Source organism: Barbus barbus, assembly GCF_936440315.1.
Source record: "Barbus barbus genome assembly, chromosome: 31".
In the NCBI taxonomy this organism is placed as follows: Eukaryota; Metazoa; Chordata; class Actinopteri; order Cypriniformes; family Cyprinidae; genus Barbus; species Barbus barbus.
The window spans coordinates 7,517,632-7,532,929 of NC_136759.1; the positions used below are offsets into that span (position 1 = coordinate 7,517,632).

The following is a 15,298-nucleotide window of genomic DNA, read 5'->3' on the forward strand; positions in this document are numbered from 1 at the left end:
TTCTTACACTGTAACATTTGATCAGCACATTACATTTTTATTACCTATCTTTTGGTCTCTATTTTTTGCTCATGTTAAAGCCATACTCTAAGCAAAAAAACATAATTCTCTCATCGTTTACTCCTCATGATATCCCAAGTGTATGACTTTCTTCAGTTTGAACACAAACAGTTTGCATACATGTAATGTCTGCAGCTTGTGAAGCATGATTTATGTGCCTTGTGAAATTCGCACGAAAAGTAATTGGACCCTGTTTGTTCGTCAAGCGAATTCATGTATATAACAGTTGACCGGAACGATGGTTTATAATTTAAAAACTTCGAAATATTAGTATTGTTCTCACACTCGCCTATCGTTTTGCTTTAGAAGATGCTTCAACAGGCGCCAAATGGATTACATTTGTGTGGTTTCTGAAGCTTTAAAGTGTTAGTTCACACAAAAATGAAAATGAACCCATGATTTACTCACCCTCAAGGCATCGGTCTATATGACTTTCTTTATACAGACAAATCCAATCGGAGATTAATGTCCTGGCTCTTTCAAGCTTTACAATGGCAGCAGGTGGGTGTTTTCGTTCAACAGTCCAAAAGAAATCCAATAAAGCGCATCCATCCATAATAAACAGTGCCACACTTGTCTCTGTGGGGTGAATAAAGGTCCTACACACAAGCAGTTCTGGGGTGCGTTTCCCAAAAGCATTGTTAGCTAATTATGGTGGTAAGTCCCATTGAACTCTATTGGCAACGACGTAACTTGCGACCATAGTTAAGTGCGGAGGAGAGAGCAATACAAAACGCTGGTCACAAATTAGATATACAAAACAAAGATTAGTAAAGAAAAATGTCAGAGGATTTTGATATAAGCCAAGAGGTTACTAGTTTTCCTTTGCTAAAGTAAGGAAACTTTGCTTCGTTTGCTCCTGTTAACAAACGTTTGTTCTCACGAGACTAGCATATCGCTACACATACGTCCTACGTCATCCGCCGGGAACGGCTTGTGTGTACGAAAGTTAGAGGAAGTTAGAGAAAACTGTTTCTAACGTATTAATTATGGATATTTTTCTTACAAAAACGCTTTTTTGTGGCACTGTTTGTTATGGATGGAAGCATTGGACTTATTTTTGGACCGTTAAACAAAAACACCCACCCACTGCCATTATAAAGCTTGGAAGAGCCAGGACCATTTTTTACGTAACTTTGATTGGATTCGTCTGAAATAAGAAAGTCATATAGACCAAGGATGCCTTGAGGGTGAGTAAATCATGGGCTAACTTTCATTTTTGGTTGAACTGACCCTTTAATTTTGAGGGATATGTCAACTCGCACTATAATGCACACAGATTATTTTTTATAAAAAATTTTTTTTCTTTATTCCAATAAATCTTCTGGAAAAGCATAGAACATGTACAAATAAAGCGAATTAACCTGTTTATCATTGTTTACTTTATTTGTCGTTTCACTTTCAAAGAAGACTGGCATCCTTTGAGGCTGGAGACTTTTATTAAACAAAAAGAAAGCAAGCAAAGAACATCATGTAAATTATTATTTAAATAACGATTGGAGGTTTTCTGTTCTGCATTATTATGTCAATAAGGAAACAACATTACTTTGTTCATTATTATTGCCATCACACAGTCAGATACATACAAATATTCTTTACAACACTCAAAGTGAAAAATTAGGTTTGACCTACAAATGCGTCCCCGAATCTGTTTGCTTACAAATAAATATCTGTATATATCTTTAAACATGGCCCGTCTGTGTTACTAATTGCACATATAATGTCCTTTTGTGTGTGGCTTCTTGCAAAATATACAACATTGTTGCACAATGTATGTTCTTGTTGTGTGGTCAAAGGTTGACAACACAGAACTATATATCATGCAGAGTATTTACATACGTTGGTATCCTACCAAGGTGCCTTGAATGCTTGATAAATGTAAGATGCAATTAATTTAATATCATAAGGACTCATTAATCTGTTAGTCAAATTGCATTTCAAGGGCTAATCGCATATACTGACCATCTAACAAACATCTATCGACACAATCTTACCAGAGGATTACATGATTACATAAAACATTACATTTATTTCAAGCACCTTAGGTAAAGTGATACCCTCCTATATGTTCCAAACGGTGGTTATTTCTTATTCAGTTTCAAAGGATGAGCAACAACAATCCATTATTTAACACATCTTTCTGTTTCTATCAAATCAGCTTAAACATATTGGATTGCAGTGTGTACCGGGGCAGGGATGGCCATCAGGCATTATCATATACTACATCCTATCAGATTGGCTGAATTATTATCAGGGTGATTTTGCTCCTCGATGTATTTGGAACATATTTAAAACAAATATATGTCTGAATAAAAGGGTACAAAGTCATTGGGACAAACAAAATCCAGCAACCATTCAATAAACCAGTTTTGAATCCAGTTACTGGCCTGTTTTCATTTACAAATACAAATAAATTAAAAGTAAAAAACAGTATCAATTTAAAGGAACAGCTCACACAAAAATGATCATTTTGTCATTATTTACTCACACTCACGTTGTTCCAAACCTGTATGAGTTTCTTTCTTCTGCTGAACGTAATAACAGATATTTTAGTTGACGGTAGCCATTGACTTCCATAGTGTTTTTTCTGTGCTGTGGAAGTCAATGGCTACCAACATTGTTCAAAATATCTTCTTTTATGTTCCACAGAAGAAGGAAAACCATGCAGGTTTGGAACTACAGGGTAAATGACGACATTTTTTTTTTTTTTTCTTCCATTTTTGGGTGAACTGTCCCTTTAAGCCAACAATAAGGATGTCACCCAAAACTGAAAACTGTGTTATTTACTCACCCTCATTTTCTTCCAAACCCATATGGAACAAATCAACACTAAAAAGACCAAAAATATAATAGCACCACAAAAGTAGTCTGTACGACTCAATTTAAAAAAAAAAATGCATCACGTTCAGATGTTTTGCCATCACTGATGTCAACGATGGCTTTAGAACTTTTGGAATATAGAACACAAGGTTATTCGTGGTACTTTTATTATGTTTTTGGTCTTTTTCATACTTCAACAGATGTGGTCACTCTGTTGTAATAAAATAACTAAATGAAGATTCTTATGACATGCAGTTGGAACAAAATGAGGGTGAGATTGCTGAATTTTCATTTTTTGGGTGAACTATCCCTTTAACAATCACTTCTGGGTATGTGATAAAAGTATCAGCGGATGAATATTGAAATGTAGACTGGTACACTCAGAAAAAGACTGAAACAACCGCTGTATTTAAGAGAGTGTTAGTCCTCCCACACAAACCCAGATTTGGGATAGTGCTTATACATTATGTCGAGGCGCACATTGCACCTCGTTCCCTGATGCTTCGACTTACAGCGGACACAGTGAGAAGGACCACTAGTGACTGAGACTCACCTGCAAACCATACCATTTCCCATAAGCTTGCTTCAAACTGTAAGCTCTACTATAACTGTTCCTTTTGGAAAATGTTGTCTTTTAAACCAGGAGATTAATAAAACCTCTCATATCTGATTGAGAGACAAAATATCTGGTATGGTTACAGTCAAGAATGGGTATAAATAACCAAAAACATTCATAAATATATAAAGAAACTATTGTACAGTATCTTTTACTGATAATGGGAACATATCATTCCCAGAACCGTGGAGACGTAAGAGAATGCAATCTAAAACAACCTCAGACTCATTGTCTGCTAACTGTTCAAGACAGTTGTCCCCTGAAAAGGCCACATTTAATATTGGTGAAATAGGAAATTTGTGGAATTATTGGGCGCTAGTGGCCACCGTGTCCCATTTGGCCGAGGTATCAGGGAAGAATCGCGGTTCATTTGGCCTTAATTTCAGTGTAGTCGCTGCCGTCATCATCAGCCCTCCTGAAGCCTCCCTCCCGGTGTCGTCCATGGAGAAACTCTAGGGCGGCGTAATTCAGCTCTTGCCTCTCCATGCCTGCCATCGGGCCAACAGATTGGTAATCACTGTCGTCTCCCTGTAAAAATTATTTAGGAACATATTTAAGCACAATATTTGGAGGCAGAGCAGGAAAACGTTGGTCATGTCAAAATAAAAGACACTCAAAAGCACTGTTAGCAATTAGCCGCTAAACAGAATGAGGTAGCCAGCGCATGAACTATTAGCTTCCAGGCAGCAGTGAACAGCATGGTTAAAACAGAAATAAATCTAAATCATTTTTGTAGTAACTGAATTTTTTCTCAAAATATTTTGCTTTTATTGTTGTCTAGTGCTAGTTTATTTCACCTCCACCCATTTGTTTACATGCTCATCTTAAATTTCAGCCTTACCGTGCCTTCCTCTAGGATGGAGTTAAACTTTGAGCCCAGGAGCTCAGTCTTAAGCTATGTTAGGAGAAGAAAAAGAGACAGAGAATGCATAGAAAGCAACGAAAGAGGAGAGAATAGAGGTCAGGAAATGCTCTAAGCATAGGCCTACACTGGAACTCTCAGTTGTGACGTACCATCCACACTTGGCTTTGTGACAGTGGCTTTATTCAAAATAGTATAATGCAATTTGCAATTTGTTTTTCCATAGACTATGCAGATGACCTACTATAATACATTTAATAATATATACTGCCAAAATACAAAAGAGCACAGTACACTGTGTCCTACAATGCAAAACGTTTCACTTAGCCCTCCATTACTAGTGTAATTATTAAAGTGGAGGTTTTCTGCCATCTAATTCATTTTTTGATTGGACTTCCAAGCCTCTCTTGCACTTATTATTTTTTAAAAATAGTAGCATTAAGTGTATAATGTGCAATATAAAGTGAACAGTGAGCTAGCATACCATTCTGATCATAGCAGATGACTTTGTCAGGTCTGTGAACGGCAATGTTTCCCTCTTTGAATCATTTTCTAAAAACTCAGTACAGAGTGTATAGAATAATATATGAGCAATTCTTTTTAATATGCGGTTCCTGATTGATTTAGTACTAAGGCTAAGTGTGGAAAGCTAATTACAACTAGAGAAGAGCCAGTATATAATATCATTTGCCATAAATATGCATGAAAAAGACCACAGAATGTTGATTGTTTTATTATACGGTGTGCACGCTTTTATTGTGTATTATCACTTTGTGTGCAAGTACTGTATATACTGTGTGGGTGATTTATTCATTATTGTAATATCTCACCACTTTTTTCCTGAGACTCTGTTTGTCCTTCTTGACTGCGCTGTAGAACATTGAGGGATTCTCCACTTTAGATCCCACGTCCTGCCCAGGGTTACCATTCTCTCTGGGGGGGTGGAGTCAGAGAATCAGACTCTGTCTCACACTCAACCATACTGTAAACTAACTGGCTTGCGGCAACACTTTAAAGGGATAGTTGATCCAAAAATCAAACTTCTGTCATTTTTTTACTTATCATGACATTGCAAACCTGTATGACTGACTTTCTTCCGTGGAACACAAACCAAGACATTTTGCAGAATGTGTTAGCTGCTCTTTTCCATGCAATGAATGGAGACTGGAGTCGAACTTCAAAAAATTGATTTCAATGTTTATTGGTCACAAGACATGCAAAAACCAATGAATATCTTTGTGAATTATTTTAAATTTTAACTTTTTTTGTGAACATTTCTATGTAATATCTTTTTATCTCTCTCAGTGGTTGACAGACCTTGTTCTTTTACATTGTATGGAAAAGAACTGCTTGGATATTCAGCAAAATATTTTTTTCTTGTGTTCCTTCTGAAGAAAGAAAACCATATGGTGAGTAAAAGACAGAATTTCAATTTTTAGGTCAACTATTCCTTTAAGCCTGGGCATCCATTTTAACACAAGGGGATCATTGCAACCCCTTAAATAAAACTGGCATTGTGCCACAGTGTCAAGTTTGGGAGTGTTTCGTTTTTATTTCCAATGGGACGTTTTATTTTTTCTTGCAAAATGAGAAAGGAGCAGGGTGTTTGCTGCAGAGCTCAGTGGTTTTGAGGCTGAAAAGCAATGGCATGGGGCAATTGAACCTGCAATAGATTTGTTAGTCTGCACTTTCATGCACAATGTGGCATGTTTACCATCGTACCAAGCAATCAAATTGGATAATCTGTGAGTGGGTTATGGCTTGAAAACCAAATGCCAAAAAAAACAACAAAAAAAACTGAACATGGATGACTAGGCTTGGGTGTTTTGATACCTACAAACCCCAGTCCCAACCCACAAACTCCACCTAAATGTTCTTCTCTCAGTCTTTCTGGTGAAGGATACTCACTTTTTATTATTCTGACCCACATATCTCACAGCTGCGATGATGAAGGCGATGACTGCCACACCTCCGATAGTCCCCACTATGACGGCCATCATGAACTTTTCTGAAAGAGTGTGTAGAGTTAATTGATGATACATCAAAATCGCATTAACAGTTGCACATGTGGTTTGAAAGGTCTACTTACTCTCCTGCTGCAGTTCCAAGCGGATGGTCTCGGAGCCGTACATGTTGCTGATGCTGCAGTGAACGTGGACAGCAGTATCCCCATTGTTCCCCCTTTCACCCTTGTCCTGGAGCTTGATGATGCCTGTGGACGTGTACCCATCTGAGTATGTGCGGTAGTTAAACAGGCTGTTGGAGTCGTTGATGGTGATGTTGAGGTCAGGCAGGTAGAATTCAATCACAGGCTCAGGGTTTCCTGATGCAATGCACACACACTGAACGCCCTCGCGGACTATAGTGCACTTAGAGTCGTCAAGGAGGACGGGGGCAACTGGGAAAATTGAGCAGAAATATTCAAAAAGCGTATCTATCAATGTTTTCACACTACTACAACTCAAGTCTGTCGCAAGAAACTCAAATCCATCTCATGTCCAAGACTATTTTTTGAGGAGCATTTGAACTCGACCTGGACTTAGACTTGAGACAGACTTGAGTACAACACTGGCATCTATCTTTCACTTATTCTACATTCATCTATGCCTGGGGTGTCACAGTCAGTTCCTGGAGAGCCACTGTCCTGCAGAGTTTGGTGCCATACATTATTAAACACACCTAAACCAGCTAATCAAGGTCTTCAGGATTATTAGAAACTTCCAGGCAAGTGTTTTGGAGCTGGTTGGAGCTACACTCTGCAAGGACAGTGGAGTTTGACACATGTGATCTGTGCTTATCTTGCCAACTTAAAGGGATAGTTCACCCAAAAATGAAAATTCTGTCATTAATTACTCACCCTCATGTCGTTCCAAACCCGTAAGACATTTATTCATCATCAGAACACAAATTAAGATATTTTTTTATGAAGAAAAAGCTGAAATCTTTCTGACCCAGCATTGACAGCAAGGGTACTACCATGTTCAAGGCCCAGAACGGTAGTAAGGACATTATTAAAATCATCCATTTGATATCAGCTGTTCAACCTTAATTTTATGAAGCTACAAGAATAGTTTTTGCGCACAAAGAAAACAAAAATAACAATTTAATTCAACAATTTCTTCTCTTCCATGTCAGTCTTTGACGTGCATTCACGATAGTAAAATGACGCATGCCTGTGGTGCTGAATGAAGTTATTTTTGTTTTCTTTTCACACAAAAGTATTTTCATAGCTTCATAAAATTAAAGTTGAACCACAGATACCACATGGACTATTTTATCAATGTCCTTACTACCTTTCTGAGCCTTGAACGTGGTAGTTGCGCAGCTGTCCATGGAGGGTCAGAAAGCTCTCAGATTTAATCAAAGATACCTTAATTTGTGTCACTAAGATGAACAAAGGTCTTACGGGTTTGGAACGGCATGAGGGTGAGTAATTAATGACAAAATTTTGGGGTGAACTATCCCTTTAAGGCCTCACACAGGTTGAACACAAACCAAAACCTACTTTTCTTTGGAGAAAATGTCTCGATTTACTGTCCCTAAATATAATCACGGACTACTGGCTCAGTTTCTCAACTGGTCAGATTTTTCCAGTGACTTACATTCTACCGTAATGTTAAGTGAGTTGCTGGCTCGTCCGTGTTCATTCTCAGCTAGACAGCGGTAGACTCCGTGTTCCTGCGGTGTGATCTCGTGCAGCTCAAGCACGGATTCCTCCTCTGCTGTGATGGTGCCCACCAGTTCCCCATTCTTCAGCCAGGTCAATGTGGGCATTGGGTTTCCTTTGCTGATGCACTGTAGAGAAACTGAAGATCCTTCCAACAATGTTAGAGATTCATTTATCCATGGCTCTCGTGGAGGATCTTGAAGGAAATAAAGAAGAATGAGGAAATGAAGAATGTTCAGATGGATAATAGAATTCTACAACCCGAATTCTAGAAATGTTGGACGATTTGAATAAAGCCAAAATTTTATTCACAATAGAACATAGAGAACATAAATGTTTAAACGGAGAAATTTTACACTTTTATCCACTAAATGAGCTCATTTCAAATTTGATAACTCAAAAAAGTTAGCACAGGGGCAACAAAGGGCTGAAAAAGCAAGACATTTTGAAAAGATTAATCTGGGAGAATATCTAGCAACTAATTAAGTTAATTGACATCAGGTCTGTAACATAACTAGCTATAAAAGGGATGTCTTAGAGAGGCAGAGTCTCTCAGAAGTAAAAATGGGCAGAGGCTGGTTTTACTACGAGTCTGAAGCAGCCACATTTGGGCGGTTTTCTACTCAGATGAGAGAATTCATGGTAAATTTGTTTTTGAAAGCATTGATGAGTGTGACATTACGCTGTTTCCGTGCTTTGAAACGGTAATGGGACTGTTAAACATTAACGCGCTAACAATTTCGTTTTTGTGAGGCATAACAGTGTTGAGGTGTAGTGTCTCGCCCAGAGGTGGTGTAACGTGGAACATTTACCAGTCATTTAATTGACGTTATCTAATGCAAATCTGTGAAATTAAAGCACGTTTAAAAACTTCCATTTGCCCTAAGCAATCTGTATGTTGCTTGTTCTCAGCACTGAATATCTTGTCATGTCGTTATATCCGCGTCAGGCCAAGACACAAACGCTCTAACATAGATGTGTATCTATATCTTATGTATATCTTATGCCTTCTACCATCAAATATTTTTCTTCAATGCGGAAGTAAGCCTATGGGTGAGATTTCCGGTTCATATAGGTAAATAATGAGGACAATAACAACGTACAGTAAACGATAAAACTGTTTGCACTACAAATGAGTCTGTTCATAATTAAGATAATGCATTAAAATAATATAAGACATGCCAATTTTCTATATCAAGCAGCAAAAGGAACTGTTTTGTACAATTTGTACAGCTAAAAATAGCTGGATGCGGATGAGACCAGAAGCTAGACCCATAGAATTTACAAATGGCAATATTTAAACTCCATATTTATGGCAAGAAAAAGGTGGATAGGCGGAAGATTCAAATAGTAGCATTAAAGAATTTTCACTCCAGCCTCTATATGGACTCTAATAATCCGATCATAATAGGACTAGAAGCAAAATCGGAATAAATCACATGTAAACACGACAATAGGATCTTGTACATTAACACCATACAATAACATTTTTTTGTTTGCAATGAAAAGAATACTTTATTAATAACACTTACAGGATTAAAACACCAGGTGTGTTAAATACCCCATAGTGTAAAATTCAAACAACAATAGCAAGTGTAACACTTTACACTCGGAGTGTAATTTTTCTACATTGTAAGGTGCTATATTAACACTAAGAGGTCAACACTACGAACACTACTTTTACACTAGATAGATTGGGACCATGTATGATATTTTAAGTGTTACAATGACACTGCGTTTTTTACTGTGTTCCTAAGGTCACCAAAATCTACATTGACTGAGACATTTTTAGTGCACAAGATATTGGTTTCGGTACAAAAAGTTATGTTAAAATATTAATCTCTCACACAAAAATATATAATTTTACTTTAAATGACAAAAGCATTATGATTAAGATATACATTAAATGCAAAAAGTCTGGCTGTGCTTAATGGGTACATTTTTGTACCCTTTAAGCACACCCCTGTTCCCATTAAGCTCACATCATGTTTTATATTTATTTTAAACAACCTTTTTAAAGAATAATTTAAAAATGTTTATTTGAAGTAAAGTCAACCACAAAAAAACGAACACTAAAATCAAGCACCAAGGCATTCAATTTGATTAGCTATATTCATAGTGAAGTGTCATTTAAGCACATTGCAACTTCTAGACTAGTCCACGTTCAGCTAAATAATATAAAAAATTAAATAAACCAATAAAACATTTCATTCATGGGGATGCACACAGAAACTAGCCTCATTATGAAGCCTCTTATTAAATGGATGTCAACTTGTCTATAGTCTCTTAAGGCTGGAATACACTACATGATTTTTGGCCTGATTTTCCACCTATTTACAATCTGGAGAAGTTGATGCTAGTTGGCAAAGGTCAGAGCCAGTCTGCAGATTTCAGTCGACTGATTCCATAGAAAATCACGTAGTGTATGATGATCACAGACTCCAATTTTTTAGCTTCAGACTTTTGATTCCATCCAGTTGGAGGATATCAAACATGTTTGATATTTTCAGCAGATTTTAGAACACATTGTTTTCATTTCACATTTCTCCTAGCAACAATGCGCACATTTCTGTATGAGTTTGTTGTGATCGGAATGAATTTAAAGTCTGCTACTGTGTGATCCTCAGTCATTTAGTGTATGATGCCCAGTGTTCCTTTGTGACTATTTACAAAGTCGTTAAGTGTATGATGCCTGTTGTTTTAAAAATCTGCTCACATTTAAAAAGTCGTGTAGAGTATTCCAGCCTTTAGTCGCTTTTTTCCTGGACAGATACGACAGGTTTCTGGTTTAGGACACATGGATACTCATATCTCAGTATGCAATGGTCTGATTGACTTGAAATTACAGGAGGTAAATAGTAACAAACACATCAATTGATTAAGACATCAAGTAACATAAATAATTTTTTCTTTTTATAATCTGAGCTCAAAAACGGAAGTGTGCTTAATGGGTACGTGAGCTTAATAGGTACGTTTACCCTACTGTATATAAAGGTTTTAGAGCAACATATGCTCCCCTCCAGATGATGTCTATTTCAGGGAAGGCCTTGTGTATTTTAGCAGGACAATGCAAAACCACATGCTGCAGCTATTACAACAGCATGACTTTGTAGTAGAAGGGTCCAGGTGCTGAACTGGCCTGCCTGCAGTCCAGATCTTTCATCTGTAGAGAACATTTGGTGCATCATTAAACGAAAAATACGTCAAAGATGATCACAAACTCTTCAGCAGCTGGAAACCAATATCAGGCAAGAATGAGACCAAATTCCAACACCAAAACTCCAGAAACTCATAACCTTGATTCCCAGACGTCTTCAAACTGTTTTGAAAAGAAGAGATGCTGCTACACCTGTAGCAGGCATCAAATTTGAAATGAGCTCATTTTGTGCATAAAATTGTAAAATTTCTCCGTTTAAACATTTATGTTCTCTATGTTCTATTGTGAATAAAATATTGGGTCCGTGCTCTTTTACGTCCATTCATTTTTTTGTTTTTTAACCCAGACGAAAAACATGAAAAAAGAATGGTTATAATATTTTTAACTGCTATGCTGAAAACCAAAATTGAAATTCGAACCGTACACACACAATTCTTCACGAAAAGGTAAAATATTGGCTTTTTTTCAGATTTTTGTTTATGAATTTTTGTACTTTTAATAAACATTTGAAAAATGCACAAATTAATATAGAAAAATTTTGATTTTAACAGGTTTTCTTTGGCCAAATTTAGTAATGCTTCTACCGCACGTTCAGTTGAGAACTAGAGTCTTTGAAACAATGCAGAGACTTATATGGTTTTTAAAATAGACATAGGCAGAATCCTGTGAACTATATCGTCATGAAGTTATATACTGGGATATAATTTTGTCAATTTTGTGTGCTATCTGGGTCATGGTATCGGAGAGGACCATGCATGGCATGTACCTTACATCGTGTTAGAGCGCTACACGCGGTTTAATATATGGGGTAAAAATAGAAATATATAAAGTTGTAATCTGATACAGACAGGCCAGTTCCTGAATCACTGAGGGTGCTTCTGAAATCAGTGACGGTACTCTAGCCTTAATATACATGTTGACATATTTTTGCCCTGTTAATTAATGCCGCATTTATATGCAGATGTCACTTCCGAAACATTGCAGCGTGGAGCTGTCACTGGTCCAACAGCATCATGAAAAACAAAACTTATTCAAATTCTGAATGGATTAGCCAAGAAAGCGCTCCGCTCCCTATAATAATTATAAAACTGTCATTCATTTCAGTTTTTGGAGATCTCACAAAAATCTGTTATAATCAATGAAGATCTACACTGCACAATGAATCTTTTATTTACATAATGTTACACTTGGTTTGTTATAATGAGAGACTCCTGGGGCCTGTTTCATAAAACAAGCTTACCAAATAAACCAGGTTTATTTCAGTTAGTTATTTTGAACCAAATCAGCTGACAATAAATCAGACTAATTGAAATAATCCTGGCTTATTTGGTAAACTTGTTTTATGAAACAGGCCAATTGTGCAGCACTGAACAAAACTGTGTCTTGGAGTTGATTCTAACTTAAAAGCATGGCCACACAGGAAATCAACAGAAAATGTCAGTCATCCTATTTCTAGCTTTAACCAGAGTCCCTTTGCTTTAACTGGCCTTCTCTTGCTTTTTCGTTTCATTCCCTCTAGCACTCCCGTAGAGCTTGCAGGATACAGTTATTTGCAAATAAATATGTAATAAGTATTTCATACATGTTTTTAGGCGTGAAAAATTATTAAGATCATAAAAATATCGAAGCTAAAGGTTTTCATAAAGCAGTTATGGTAGTAGTGCGAGAGACGCTAAAAAAGGTAGAAATTAAACTTAGCATTTAGCCTATATACATTAAAAAACTAACTTCATATTATTTTTAATGAAATCAGAATTTTGAATAATGAAAATCTGTTTGTGCCTGCTTCTTCTATTCATCAGTGTTTGAACCATTAAAGAAGAAACCGCATTTTCCGTATTTCATTTCTGGGTTAAAAAATGAAAAATGAATGGACGCTAAAAGTACACAGACCATATTGGCTCATGTGATTTGAAATTCTTTTAGTTTTCATTTTATTCAAATTTAAAAAACGTCCCAACATTTCTGGAATTCAGGTTGCAGAATATCGCTTATGCTGCCATATGAGGCATTTACACAACACTGAATCAAAAAATGCAAAAACAATAGCCAATGCCTGCTTCCAAAAACACCCCCATTTCCTAAAGAATTGCTTACAGTAGTGTTAAATTGTTTATATTGCAATACACAAGAGTGCATGAACTTTTACTTACAATTTACTGCCAGATACATGGATGTGTTCATGCTGCCGTAGCCATTGTCACCAACGCAGGTATAGACACCTTCCTCCACTGGGGTCAGGTTGTCCAGAGGCAGCGAAGAGTTTGAGGCAACTTCTGACATCAGCTCTTTTTCTCCAAAATACCAGGTTATTGTGGGGGCTGGATTACTGTCCACATCACAGTGAAGGACCACCGAGCTTCCCTCCATTACCTCTTGAGACACATTTACCCACACAGTTCGAGGGCCGACTACAGATATGATACAGCGGATAAATCAGTACATATTATCTCTGTGATTAATATGCAGTTATAAGATAGTGATTTGGTGGAACTCACACTTGATGTCCAGTGAAATGAGGCGTTCATAAAAAAAGGTGGTGTTTTCATAATGAACCCGGCAGCCCAGCAGCTGGCCATTGTGCATGGGTTTGGGTGTGAAGGTGAGGGTGCTGGACAGTACCGCGGTATTGCTGTCCTCAACATTGTCAGGGGTGAAAACAGGGTCGGGCAGGTAGTCTGTGTACATCCAGTGGATCTGTGGACTCATGTCTGGACAATTGTCTGGGACATAACAGGTCAAGTCCAGGCTTTGGTCACTAACAATCTCCTCTGGAACATCGATTTTGGGCTGATCTAGAGGAGGAAGAGATATTTAAAGTCAATATTAAGTCAAAACAGACCATTTTTACATTTTAATATGTGGTTTTGGTTTTAATGTGCATTTTTCATCAAGCAAAATAGCTATTTATTCATTGTTTTAACAAATTTGCATTCAGGCTCCATTCTCCTACAGAACACCTCCTTTCCACAATCCATAGTCCCGCCCTACATATTAAATATGCTGTTTGATCCAGAAATACATCTTACTATGAAAGTAAATTGATTGATGCTAGACCAAATGCTATTCATGTTGACTTCAAATGCTAGACCAACAACGTTTTAGTAACCCCACTGCAAAGAATTATATTCTTATTCTTATTCTTTTCTAAAATTATTCTTAATAATTTTAAATATTATTACTTGGAGACACATCAAAAACGAATTTAAAAAATGGCCTTACCCAACACCTCTAGATTTGTGAAGTCAGGATAAGTGTAGATGTTTGCGCCACCCAGGTCTGCCCTGAAGTAATACCTTCCAGAATGTTCCACGCCAACATTATTTATCAGCAGAGTACAGTTTTTTTGCGTTAAGTCACCAAGGAGCTTGGTCCGTCCCTTGTAACTTTCATGAACAATATCTGTGCGTGACTTATACACCACTGGGGGGAAAAGCTGGGGGTAGGGGTGGCCGAAATACCAGACCCCATGGACCCCTCTGTAAGGCCTGATGCCAGAGGGGTATGTGAATGAACAGGGTATAACCACACAGGAGTTTGTCATGGCTGAAATGTCTCTGGGCATCCACACATTCCACTGGGCACTTGCATCTGTTCAGAGAAATCGAGAAGAGCGCCACTGTATTACCATGTCTCTTGGAAGTGTACTATAGTGATATAATGTTTTTGAACATATACCATAGTATCTTTAGCAGCTTTAACCAAAGAAACCATAGAAACAGCATGTTCGATACAGAAGAAGTTGTTACCTTTCAGAATAAGCAGCAGAGGCAACAGCAGCAGCTCCAAGCCCTTCATGGTCTCAGTTTAACTCTGGACCATAGACCTCTGTTACAAAACCAGCACATGCATCAGCAAGACAAACAGACTCTACGAACACAATTGTGCTTGTTGTTTTCTTAAGAGATGGGGAGAAAAGGGGATATGACATGAGCCTTGTGTAAAACTTGTTTTGCCTGTTTTGATGTGCAATGTATTTTTTAACACAACTTTCACATGATTTAACTTGTTTTGCTCACATTTCACAAGAATCAAAAGAAAAAATGAGAATTATTGTTATTATTATTATTTTCCAAAGCAAATTCAGCCTATTTTAGGACTAAAATGATAAATATT

At 37.2% G+C, this 15,298-nt stretch overlaps 1 protein-coding gene across 2 annotated transcripts; it reads right to left on the reverse strand.

Moving 5' to 3' along the window:
* Positions 1-3,862: 3,862 nt before the first annotated feature.
* On the reverse strand, positions 3,863-14,980 carry LOC306851211 (myelin-associated glycoprotein-like; the record flags this gene model as incomplete). Of its 2 annotated transcripts, XM_079387366.1 has the most annotated exons (10): positions 3,863-4,024; positions 4,338-4,391; positions 5,189-5,291; positions 6,267-6,366; positions 6,448-6,756; positions 7,961-8,221; positions 13,336-13,593; positions 13,681-13,977; positions 14,405-14,773; positions 14,932-14,980. In XM_079387366.1, 10 exons carry the CDS (start codon positions 14,978-14,980, stop codon positions 3,863-3,865), a joined length of 1,962 nt encoding a protein of 653 aa, XP_079243492.1. The 2 variants fall into 2 exon arrangements, with proteins under 2 accessions (XP_079243492.1, XP_079243493.1); XM_079387367.1 differs by lacking the exon at positions 4,338-4,391.
* Between the last annotated feature and the right edge of the window lie 318 nt (positions 14,981-15,298).